This window comes from Chiloscyllium plagiosum, unplaced genomic scaffold, assembly GCF_037043375.1.
Source record: "Chiloscyllium plagiosum isolate Xiang-an unplaced genomic scaffold, Cpla_swu_hap1 HiC_scaffold_5, whole genome shotgun sequence".
NCBI lineage: Eukaryota > Metazoa > Chordata > Chondrichthyes > Orectolobiformes > Hemiscylliidae > Chiloscyllium > Chiloscyllium plagiosum.
This window is the reverse complement of record NW_028270143.1, coordinates 82,727,198-82,739,972: the sequence shown is the minus strand read 5'-3', so window position 1 is coordinate 82,739,972 and position 12,775 is coordinate 82,727,198. Positions and strand designations below refer to the sequence as shown.

The 12,775-nt window shown below is 39.7% G+C and overlaps 1 protein-coding gene across 5 annotated transcripts in view; it reads right to left on the bottom strand.

The window, feature by feature from the left end:
• malrd1 (MAM and LDL receptor class A domain containing 1) overlaps positions 1-12,775 on the bottom strand; it is a 449,554-nt gene that overhangs the window by 367,044 nt on the left and 69,735 nt on the right. For all 5 annotated transcript variants that reach the window (XR_015757232.1, XR_015757233.1, XM_043690416.2 and 2 more), the window contains one exon: positions 12,028-12,235. Coding sequence is in view for 3 of the 5 variants with exons in the window: in XM_043690416.2 (XP_043546351.2) it covers positions 12,028-12,235 (208 nt within the window). In the remaining 2 variants the exon portion in view is untranslated. The remainder of the gene's footprint in view (positions 1-12,027; positions 12,236-12,775) is intronic.

Sequence of the window (12,775 nt, the reverse complement as noted above, 5' to 3'; positions counted from 1 at the left end):
TCAACATGGAAACATAACTTCACCTTTCACGTTTTTAATGAGGTATAGGTTTTAGTCATTGATTGAATTAACTGACTGGAAACATTGTATATTCCAGTGCAATTGGATTTTTTATAGACCATAATTTACTTCTCAGCATATCTTTGCCTGCATAATAATATATGAACAATGAAATTAAGCCTTTTTGTTATTCATTGACCAATATTGCCCTGGTGGTGCCAGGCTCTGCAGTACAAAGTTTGAAAAAAAGCTGATGTTATCTACTGAGGTATAAACTTTGGACTGTAATATAATGAATTAATTGTTGGCAATTAAGTCTCAGAGTTCTGATCAGCTCAGAACAGCTAAACTGAATTAATGTCTCACAATCAGTTGCTCAAGTGCTTTGCCCTCATTTGAATCACATGGTTTTTCAGTCCTCATGCTACTATTGGTTGAAATTTAAATCCAACCAAATAACAAGTGTAAAATATAACAAATACATTCAAACAGGAATATTTCCTAATAATGGAATCTAACATTGAGGATCCCGCATTATTCATGATAAGTTGAAGGTTATATTATTGGAAGGGAGAATTGAAGGTGGTGTTTCTGGAGTGTGAACTTCCAGAGCTGGGTTTCCCCGACTTTGCATTGCAACTTCAGTGGAATAATTTCAGCAACACAGGGATATATGCCAACATCCTGCAGTATCTGATTAAGTTAACCCCCAACTCACCAATGAAACAATTAGGAAAAACTTTATGGAATAAATTGTCCCCACACAAAGGAATTTGGAAGGACTTTTGTATTGAAATGTACTCAGAAACAAAAAATTGGTTTTTAGAATGGTTCTTGAGAAAATTCTAACAGATTGGAAGATGTAAGTTGCACACAATGAGAGTTAAAGATCATAGTTTGAGATGAAACTTGGGCTTCCATCTCCTCCTGGCAGGACAATGAATTTCCCAGACTAGGAAGAGGATATTTCTCCAGTAATCATGCTGTCACGTTTTGAGACTGACTTGGTCAGAAACACCACTAGGTCAGTAGACAGGACATTGCTAAAGGACTTTAAGTGTATCCAGTCATTTGTAACCAAGAATATATTTCCCTTACATTAACCGGCAGAAGAATGTAGTTGTGGGAGAGGACAATATATTCTGTTGTCTCCAGCTGTGAATGGGATAAATAAACAGTTACCCGTTTAAGACAAAGATAAGGAGACTTTTATCCTCACACAGGTTGTGAGTCTTTGGAATTCTCTTCCTCAAAAGGCAGCGGAAGCAGAGTCTTTGAATATTTTTAAGGTAGAGTAGTTTCTTGGAAAGCAAGGGGATGAGGGGTTAATGAGGGTAGACAGTAAAATGGAGTAATCAGTATAGCCATAACTGTTTTAATCATCAGAGCAGCCTTGAGGGACTGAGTGGTTTGCACCTCTTTTAATTTATATGCTCTTATTTACGTTTATTTGTGCCAGGTGTGTGAGAAGTCATAATGCCAGGTGGGTGAGGGGTCAGAGTGCCAGGTGGGAGAGGAGAATAGGTGAGTAGGCATATAGGATGGCAGATGAATATTAGGGAATAACATGGTAATTTTATGAGGGGATAAGGGATTCTTATGGCATGTTTTTAAAGGGGCAGGGAGAGGTAGGTTAGGAGAAGTGGAGTTGTTTGGTGCAGAGGAGTTGTGTTAGGGTAGTGTCAGGTCCAAGAGGGGTGGGCAGTGGAGAGTTTAGTAGGTCAGTGGGGTAGTGTCAGATCCTAGGGAGTTGTCCTGTAAAGGTGTTTCTGGGGGAATGGCCTGGCTGGTAAAGTCTGGAAGAGAGGCTGTTGGGTCTAGGTCAATGTGTGGTTTTGGATCAGCGGTAGTGTTGAGTCAAAAACAGGGGAGGAGGAGACAGATTGTTGGGACAGGGATGTGGTGGTGTTAGGGTCCTTGGATATTGATGGATAAGTAGTTGATGGTTCACTGGTGAATCGGGAGTTCAGTTTAATAGTTATTCGGGAGTTAGATCGGGTTTTGATATTTTGTTTCTGAACAACTGAGAGGTCTGAGTCAGTCAGACCCATCTGAAATCTTTGATTCTGACTCAGAAATGGAGATTTTATCAGAGGGTTCGAAACTTCAAGTAATTAACCATTACAAATTTCATCTTCTCAGGCAATTATCATGCAGTTAGCTTCATCAGAGTATTTGCATGGTCTTACACTGCTTTAACAACTATCTTCCTATCTGAAGATTTGGGGTGATATAATAATTTTGAATAAGCATCTTTCATTATAAGTAATGACTTAAGAGTACATAAGAAAATTATGGCAGTTTTCTCAAATTTAGGGTTTCATGTTTACATAAAAATGTAGATTTTCTAAGCATCCATTAAGGGAACAATAGGTAAGTAATCAGAACAGTGTTGCATTTTTTTTTACTGAGACACACAATATGCTTCTCAGTTTTAAAAGAAGCAATAATATTTCACTTGAAAGAAGCTCTTGTAATACCCACTCAAGCTATCTTTCAAATAATTTTGAGAAGCCACTCAAGAGTTTTTGTTCAGAGGCAGGCATTTAATCATTTGACTTGCTTAAATGCTGTTGCTATATTCTGGGAAATTTGGTATAGTACACCTACTTAGATGCAAATATATCAAAGGCCTTAATGAGAGGGTGTGTCATAAAGTCAAAACGTAAGTTTGCATTTTAGAGACAGAACAAATAATTTGATGTAACTAATGAAAAAAAAATGACCAACAGAAAAATAAGTACAAATCTACGAACAAATAAAAGGCTAAAGACAAATATGTCATCGAAGTAGTCAAATGTGGCAGCAATATAGTTAATTATCTCTATTACACCAACTGGGATATGGACTTATTTTGATGATAGGTACACTTGTTGAACACTGGAATTAATGAAGTGTGCCACTGTCAGTAAATCTAGCTGCACATACACCTTTTTGAAGATGGGCACATTAGTGATCCCTGACAATTTTGAGGTATCTGTGCGCTTGTCACTTCTCCCATTTAGAATGGGAGCTGAAGCAGTGATTCGCCTTCTGGCTGTAGGCAACTTTTTCCAGATGGTTGAAGAGCACATGAAGAGGGCAAGCAATTTGACATTTGATTTTATGGTACAGATAAGAAATATTTGAACAAGCTAAGGTTAGGGAACAACTTGGAAAGAGAGATGGAAGCAATTGTGTTTGGTATCAAACTTAGCATAGATAAGGAAAGTAAAGTGGACATTTGGAATTTAAGGTAGTGTAATTGTGTAAAGCAAGTAATGAAGTTAGACTGGAATTGACAAAGTTTGGAGGTGAAATGGTCTTCTATGAAAGCTAATAATGGGATGATTTAAAACATGCCCACTAATAATAACCACCTATTACCAGCAGTTAATATCATGTACAGGAAGCATACCAATTCCAAAAGTCTAGCATTTTAAGTTTATATTCCCAGCAGCTGTTTCTCTAACCAGAAATTAGTAAAGTCCTTCTTTAAATGGGCAAATTCAGACTAACTATCATCAGGCCTGAACTGTTAGTCTTGAACAAGTTTGCAGTGATATGGCAGAGGAGTTAGGTCCAGAGGAGGTCCAAAAAAGTTAGACATTTCTACTTTTGTTAATTTTCCAAGGGTAGACAGAAGAACCCTGTGTGCCCCTTGAGAAAAAGTGTGTAATCCTGTCCCAGGCTTCCATCCACTATGCTGCTTTCATCAAGTAGCACTTGGAACATCCTCTCCATTATGCAGTTAGTCTTACACCTACTTCTTATGGGTTTCGAGTACATAGAACATAGAACATAGAAGAATACAGCGCAGTACAAGCCCTTCGGCCCTCGATGTTGCGCCGATCCAAGCCCACCTAACCTACACTAGCCCACTATCCTCCATATGCCTATCCAATGCCCGCTTAAATGCCCATAATGAGGGAGAGTCCACCACTGCTACTGGCAGGGCATTCCATGAACTCACGACTCGCTGAGTAAAGAACCTACCCCTAACATCTGTCCTATACCTACACTCCCTTAATTTAAAGCTATGCCCCCTTGTAATAGCTGACTCCATACGTGGAAAGTAGCCAAAGACTAAAGGCATGATGACACAGCCTGTCCATTGACACCCAGTTTTGGTTCTGCTATGGACATTAGGCTCCTGATCTGATTACTACTTTTTTTTTTATAGATATTTTTATTAGAAATTTAACATTTTTACAAGTTTACAAAAATAAACAAAACTCTCAGATATAAACATTGATATACAATTAGCTCAAATATACAATAGCCAAAATTTGACAAAAAAAACAAAACAACAACAAAAAAAAAAGAAAAAAAACAAACAAACAAAACTCAACTATCTACTAATCTAACCTACAACTAACCAGGGTGTATATTTAAGTCTCTTACATGCTCGGGATGTGTTAGCATCAGATATAATAAAACCCGTATTCGTGCGGGATTCCTCCCCCGAGGGGCCGCGGACCAGCCAGGTTTGTAATCTCAATTAAATTAAATAAAAGCCCTTGTCAGGATAGCCGAAATATCTGTATTTATGTAATTCAAAAAGGGCTGCCATATTTTATAAAATAATTCGGTCTTTCGGTGCACCATATTTGTAAGGAAGTCAAGGGGAACACATTCCATAATTAGTCTGTGCCAATTTGAAAGTCCAGGGGGGCCCTCCGCCACCCAGTTCATCAAAATATTTTTCCTTGCACAGAAAGAAAGAATAGAAAATAGTCTTTTCCCGTACGTGTCCAGGGAGGGAAAGTTCGAAAAGCCCAAGAGGAGAGATACGGGGTCCACTTTTATTTCCGTTCCTAAAATTTCTGTCAGGGTACTTGCTACTTTAGTCCAATATCTACGGATCTTATGACAGGTCCATAAGCAATGTACAAGAGTGCCCACCTCTATTTTGCATTTAGGACACATTGGAGATGCTCCTGCCTTAAATTTTGCCAATCGAACCGGTGCTATATGGGCCCTATGAAGTATCTTCAGCTGGATAGCCTGGGTTCTGTTACAAATAGTAATTCTTCTAGCATTTTCCCAGATATCATTCTACGTTTCTGTGGAGATTTCTAGTCCCAGATCCTGATCCCATGTTTTAAGCAGATTATCCATATCTCCCGATACTTCATCATGTAGTAAATAATAAATATTACTGACGGAGGATACCCCCACTGGTCATAGGACACTACATTCTCTATCGGATTTATAAAGACTATCTAATAACGTAGTCTTCTTCTGTATATAATCTCGAATTTGGAAGTATCGAAAGAGGTCTCCATTGGGTAATCCGAATTTCTGACGCAGCTGTCCGAAAGACATCAGGACCCCATCTTTAAATAAATCCCCGAGACATGAGATACCCCTGGATCTCCAGAGTTTAAAAGTGGCATCTGTTAACCCCGGTTGGAATCCCCATGCTCCCACTATCGGTGCATAGGGGGATGTTTTATGTGAATTACCCTCATTTTGCCGCATTATATTCCAAGCCTTGATTGTATTCAGTATTATAGGGTTTTTACAGTGATCTGTAATGATTTTCCTCTTGTCCGAGAATAAAAGGTTAATAAGTGGGTATTTTACTTGAGAAGCCTCGATGTCCAACCAGATTGATTGTGGATCAGACAAGACCCAATCAGCTATGTAACTTAATAGGGAACTTAATTGATATTTCCTAAAATCTGGGAAGTCCAATCCACCCCTTGCCTGTGGAAGCTGTAGCTTCTTCAGCTTAATGAGGGGCCGCCTATAATTCCAGATAAAGGAACTCAGCCAGCCGTATAATTTACATAAAGCCGTCCTCGGCAGCATCACCGGAAGCATTCTCATAGGATATAGGAGACGGGGCAGGATATTCATTTTGATTAATGCTATTCTACCCAACCAGGAAATTGGCAGGTCTCCCCATCGCTGGAGGTCCTGCCTTATCCTTTCCAATAAATACACAAAATTAGCCTTATACAACTGACCAAATACTGGAGTAATAAAAATGCCTAAATATAAGAAACCCTCCAGGGACCAGCGAAAGGGAAAAAGGGAACCGTCCGCTAAGCGGGGTATCACAGCAAGGCCACCCATTGGCATAGCCTCCGATTTTGAAAAATTAATTTTATAGCCTGAGAATGCACTAAATGTATTAATAACTTGGATTAAGCGAGGTATGGACATCAAAGGGTTACTGAGGAATAGAAGAACATCATCTGCATAAAGGGTAATTTTATGTTTACCTGTACCAATCCTTGGGGCCACTATATTAGGATCAGCTCGTATAGCTTCTGCTAGTGGTTCAGTTATTAACGTGAATAACAATGGCGAGAGGGGACATCCCTGACGGCAGCCCCTACCCACACTGAAGCTATCCGAGCCTAATCCATTGGTAACCACAACTGCTTTGGGATCACTATACAATGTTGAGATCCATTTGGTAAACACCTGTCCAACACCAAACCTCTCCAATGTGTGAAACAAATATGACCATTCGACCCTATCAAATGCCTTTTCCGCGTCTAATGAAACCACTACTCCTGGTATCTTTCCCTGATGACAAGCTTGAATCATATTCAGAGCCCTTCTAACATTATTGGATGATCTACGGCCCTTAATAAACCCCGTTTGATCCTTCTTTATAATATGTGGCAGTATCCTTTCTAGTCTCAGTGCTAACGTTTTAGAGAGGAGTTTAAAATCTACATTTAGCAAGGATATTGGTCTGTATGATGTACAATCTTCTGGGTCCTTTCCTTTTTTAAGGATAAGAGAGATATTTGCCTCTTTCAGCGAAGGCGGGAGACAGCCCTGACTATATGCATAGTTATACATGTCCATAAGTGGACCAACCAGTATTTCTGTAAATTCTTTATAGAATTCAGCTTGAAAGCCATCTTGGCCCGGCGCCTTACCATTTTGAAGGTGCCTAATTGCATCAACTATTTCTTGGGGTGTAAGAGGAGCATTTAGGACCGATACTTGTTCCGGAGTTAGGTCTGGAAAAGTCAAATTTTTTAAAAATGACTGCATCCTCTTCGTCCTATCTTCACAATCCTGTGATTTATATAACTCAGAATAGAATTCTCTAAAGGTCGCATTAATCTTTTTATGATTATGAGTCAAAATACCCATACTTTCCTTGATAGACATAATAGTCTGAGGGGCCTTTTTTTTCTTTGCAAGAAATGCTAAGTATCTACCCGGTTTGTCGCCATATTCATATAACCTTTGCTTTGCAAATAATATTTCCCTCTTAGCCGTTTGAGTAAGTGTAGTGTTTAGAGCTGTCCTAAAAGCTGGAATCCTTTGCAGTTTAATAATAGACAGTCTATCAGTGTATGCTGTTTCAGCCGCTTTTAAGCGGGCTTCAAGCAGACGCTGTTGTTCTCCCTTTAATTTCTTCTGGGTTGCTGAGTAGGAGATGATCAAGCCTCGTGTGTAAGCTTTGATGGTCTCCCACATCATTGATGGGTTGCTAGCTGTACCTGAATTAATTTCTAAAAAAGTTTTAAATTCTTGAGAGAAGTACTTTACAAATTTACTATCTTTCATTAAGAAGGGGTCCATACGCCAATGCCGAGGGGATGTCCCACTGTTCCTCGCCTTAGTTTCCATATATACAGCAGCGTGGTCAGAAATTGCTATATTACCTATTTTACAGGATGATATGGAATTTTAAAAAATCGAGGGGGCAAAAAACATATCAATTCTGGTATGACATTTATGTGGATTAGAGTAGAAAGAAAAATCTCTACCCTGTGGATGAAGACATCTCCATACATCTACTAATCCTAATTCTTTGTTCAGATCCATCAATTGTCTAGATCTGGGAGATACTCCTGCAGTACTCTTGGGAATCCTGTCTATTTCCGGATCCATAATACAATTAACGTCTCCCCCTATAATTATATGACGGGCATCAAAAGCCATCAATTTTGAAAAGGCTTCCGTTATAAATTTAAAGGGGTGTGCCGGGGGGCAGTACAAATTTAAAATCCCATATTCCTCTCCATTTATGAGGGCTTTAATCAAGATATATCGTCCAGATTCATCTTTTATCTGCTTTAGGATTTTGAAAGGGAAATTCTTCCGAACAAGAATAACAACTCCCCTGCTTTTTGAGCTAAAAGAAGAAAAAAAGGCCTGATCAAATCCGCCCTGTCGTAATTTCAAGTGTTCTTTATCTGACAGGTGTGTCTCCTGTAGGAGAGCTATCTCAACTCTTTCCTTCTTAAGATTTGATAATATTTTCTTCCTTTTAAGTGGCGAATTACTCCCCTTGACATTCCAGGTGCACCATTTAACCGACTGATCAACCATAATCCTCTGGGCCAATCCGAGACCCCTCGGGAGGGGGAACCCTATCCAGAACATCCCGAGCGTGGAACATGTAAAATTTACAAAAATAAAGCCTCTTTAATACACCCACAACAATACAGTAAAAAACTATTTCTAAATAAAAAAAATATAAAACGTATCTAAGTGGAGACTTTCCCCCTTGTTCCCAGGGGGCGTCACTTCCTCTCCAAAAGTCCCTCATATCCTCTCCCAACCAATGCCCCACCCTTGACCCAGGCACTCCTCAATAAAATGAGGAGAATTCAAATATAATACAAAGCTAGAGTTAACAGTGAGCACCCCACCCCCACCCATACCAACACCTGGGTATATTTGCTAATGTTAATACCATATATAAACATATAACTATAAAATTACCACTTCAACAAATAATAATTAAATATGATAATACAAAATAACGAAGGGAAAAACAACCCCGCTCCTAAAGACAGAGGTAAAATCGAATAAGGTAACCACCTCCCCCCACCAACATTAACCAAATCCCCCAGCTTATATATATATACACATATATATACATACACATACACACACATATATATATACACACACACATACACACACATATACATACATCCCTCATATATACATAAAATAATAACAGAAAACAACTCCAAGGGGGGGGTGGGGGGGGGGGCAGAAAATCAAATCCCTCTCCCCACCCCCCATGATAATATTAAGCAGTAAGGTAAGAAAAAAAAAAAGGGAGGGGATATAGACCAAAGGGGGGGGGGGGGGGGGGGGGGGGAAGGCAGACCAACATCCATTATGTCCTACAGTTTATCTAAGAGAGTCCAAGAATTCCTTAGCCTTTTCTGGTGATCCAAAGTTATATACGGATCCTTCATGGTTAAAGCGTAACATCGCTGGGTAGCGTAAGGAGTACTGAACATTTAAGTCCCTTAAACGCTTCTTCGCCTCGTCGAATGCCTTCCTCTTTCGAACCAGAGCTGGGGAAAAGTCCTGAAATAGCATGATCTTGGATCCTTTGTAGATCATAGCTTGGGGGTCTTTTCCGAGATTTCTAGAGGCTTCTAGGAGTATCTGCCTCTCCCTGTAGCTCTGCAGCCGGAACAGGACCGGGCGTGGGCGCTGGTTCGAGCCGGGCCCGCGTATTGCGACCCGGTAGGCCCATTCCACCCTTACCTGGCCTGATCCAGCTTGCAGATTTAAAAGCTGTGGCAGCCACTGCTCCAGGAATGCTGTAAGCTGGCCTTCCTCTTCCCGTTCGGGAAGGCCCAGCAAACTAATATTTTTTCGGCGACCTCGATTATCGAGGTCGTCAATATGATTTTCCAAGGTCTGGACTCGTTGCTCGAGAGTCCGGACCTGATCCACGGCCGATTGAGCGGTTGTCTCGGAGGTCGCGGCCTTTAGCTCCGCCCCTCCACTCGGCGTTGAATTTCTTCAATCTCACGGTCGTGCTTCTGCAGCGCGGCCGAGAGCGACTCCCAACGGTTTCTGGATTCGACGATAAAAGCATCGATCTTCGAGTCAAGCTTGGAAAGCATTTCTGCAAGACTTGCTACTGTAGGTAAGTCCCCCGGGGCGGCTGTGGACGCCTCTGCTGCAGCTGGAGAGTGTGGGGGAGGGGTTCCTGCTTGCTGAGAGCTGCGGGCTCCCTTCCCTTTAGTCATTTTAACTTAGGATTAAGTTGTTTAAATATAATATTACACAACTAATTGAGTTACTAAACTATTATAAATGATTTATAAATGATTTGGTGAGCTTGGTAGGGGGTAGGTGACCCACTGTGCCCAAGTCTTGGGAGGAGCACTATAGACTCAGTCTTACTGGGTCGCCGCCATCTTGGATCCCCCCTGATTACTACTTATTTCCAACATGGACAGAAACAGTTAAATTCCAGAAGTGAGGTCACACTATCCTTAATATCAAGGCAGCCATTTACCAAATGTGACCTTAAAAAATTTAATTCAATAGCAATTGAGTTGGGGAGTTTTCTTTTGTTCATTGGCATTGTGGTGAGCTGAAAGAAAGATGGTTGAAGTTCCTAGAGGCCATTTATCTCAGCCTGAGGCTTTGTTGCTGGAGTTCCTTAGGATTAAGTCTCAGGCCCAAAAATTTCAACTGCCGAATTAATGACTATCCCTTCATCATAAGGTCAGAAGTGGGGGTGTTTACTGATGATTGCACAGTGTTCAATGCCATTCAAAATTCATCAGATACTGAAACAGCTCACGTTCAAACGTGGTGTGAGTGAGGTAACATGTAACCTTGAGTTAAAACACATACAAATATCAGTCTCTGTCATTTCTTGCAAGATGGAAGATGGAAACATCTGGAAATGTCCGTTGTTTGGAAATCCTGAGAACTAGCTTAAAGCTCTAGAGATATGGGTTTATGACAGCTGCCAGAACTTAAACTTAATTATTAAAACTGAAATTGTAAAGTTGGTTTCAGCAATACTGATGAGTAAAAAAACTATCAATTGTCATAAAAATCCATTTGGGCCACTAATATCCTTTAGAGAATGAAATCTTCTGGCCTGCATGTAGCTGCTGACGCAGAGTCAACATAATCAATTGTTAACAAATCTCTGAAATGACCCAACTCATTTCAAGAGCGATTAGGGATGGGTAAAAAATGCTGACTTCAACAATGATGTCCACATCCCTTCAAAGAATAAAGTAAATAGATAAAAATTGAGCCCTTTCAAAATGGGAGGTGGAATGAGTAATAATTTTAGGACTCATCAGATGAACTGTGTAATCTTTGCCATTCTATTAAGATCTATTTTTCTCGACTTAACCCTTTACACCCATAAGCAGATGAAGGGCTTTTGCCTGAAATGTTGATTTCCTGCTCCTTGGACGCTGCCTAACCTGCTGTGCTTTTCCAACACCACTCTAATCTTGAGTCTAATCTCCAGCATCTGCAGTACCCACTTCCACCTAGATATTACTGCATATCTACTTACCTAGATTCAGCTTCAATACAATAAACAACATTAAGACACAATATAGCCTTTACTTGTTGCACGGAGGAATGCCAGTTCACAGAACTGGCTTAAAGAAGCAAAATACTTGAACTGCAGATCAGCTTTTTGTGCTCAAATGCAGTGCATTTACAACAACAGAAGGATCATAGGAACAGAAACCAACCAGATTGGGCCATTCAGCCCCTAAAGCCTGTTCTACCATTCAATGATATTATGGCCAGATGTGTAGCCTAACTCCACATTTAAGGCATAATGAAGGTTAGTGATCAAACATGTCTACCTCAGAACCTGTAGCTATCAGAGGAGTAAATCTGCCAACAATCCAAACTGAATTCAAACATGACCATTGCATCAATTTTACCGAATGTTATTATAATGGCATGCGTTTTCAATAATTAATCTAATTCCTTATACTTTGTTCTGTACATTGTTCATAAAGTTCATAAATATATATATGAGCAGCAGATTTATGGTTGGGTGAAATGTACAGAAGAAAAATCAGGATGTGGTGCTATATTTAATATTCACATTTATGCACTCGGAAGTATGGCTTTTAAGTGCTCCATGAATAGAGATTTGCATAATTCAGTGTTCAACATGCAATCAGCACATTTCAATACTCTTCCATATCAATTCTGTCAGTCCTGACAAAACATTCAAATATACTTTCACAGTTTGAAATGTTAAAACCAATGAGAAGCAAACATTTAATTTCTGACCCAGAAACATGAGGCACTTACCGCAGACTGTTTTGTCTTCATCAGCACCATCACAACAGTCAGCCTGGAAGTTGCAAACTGAATTCATAGGAATGCAGTGATCAGTTCCACAAGTAAATGTTGAAGGTGGGCAGGATCCTGATAAAAGTGGTTCTTCACAGTCATGGAATTGCAGACTATCCAGGGCCAAGAATCCTGTCCTACTTTGAACAGAACCTACAAATGTAACCTGCAGAAATAGTAATGAGAAACTCAGTAAAACATTGCAATTTCTTTGTACTGAAGCATAACTACATCTTCTCAATCTCAATGCAAAAGCCTAGAAATAGCTCTACAATGCGACTGCAGTTTTAAAAGCACACAGACTTACTGATCCTTTAAGCTTAAATTTATATTTGCTGAGTGTAAAATTTCTCTGTTATAATAAATTGTGTATATTTTTAAAGAATCATTTTAAAGTTTATGATCGTTTAACTTCTAGTTTAATCCAATGTGCATTCCCCAATCATTCATTGCAGTATTTCTAACAAATATAAACTAAAAGTGACAGTATTCAATTTTTTTTTTTTTATTCTGAAGGTCAGAATAGTTCAATGTAATTTGCTGTTTTCCCTGCTTGCTGTGAGCTGCTGATTCCTTTGACTTGACTCCAGAACAAACTGATCTCAGTAAAGGGAACGACGGAGATCCCGAAGTCTCTAAGGGTAGTTTCTTACTAGTTCAGTGGTTTTTGCTGTTGGTTTGCTACAGATCACAGCCCCTATAATTA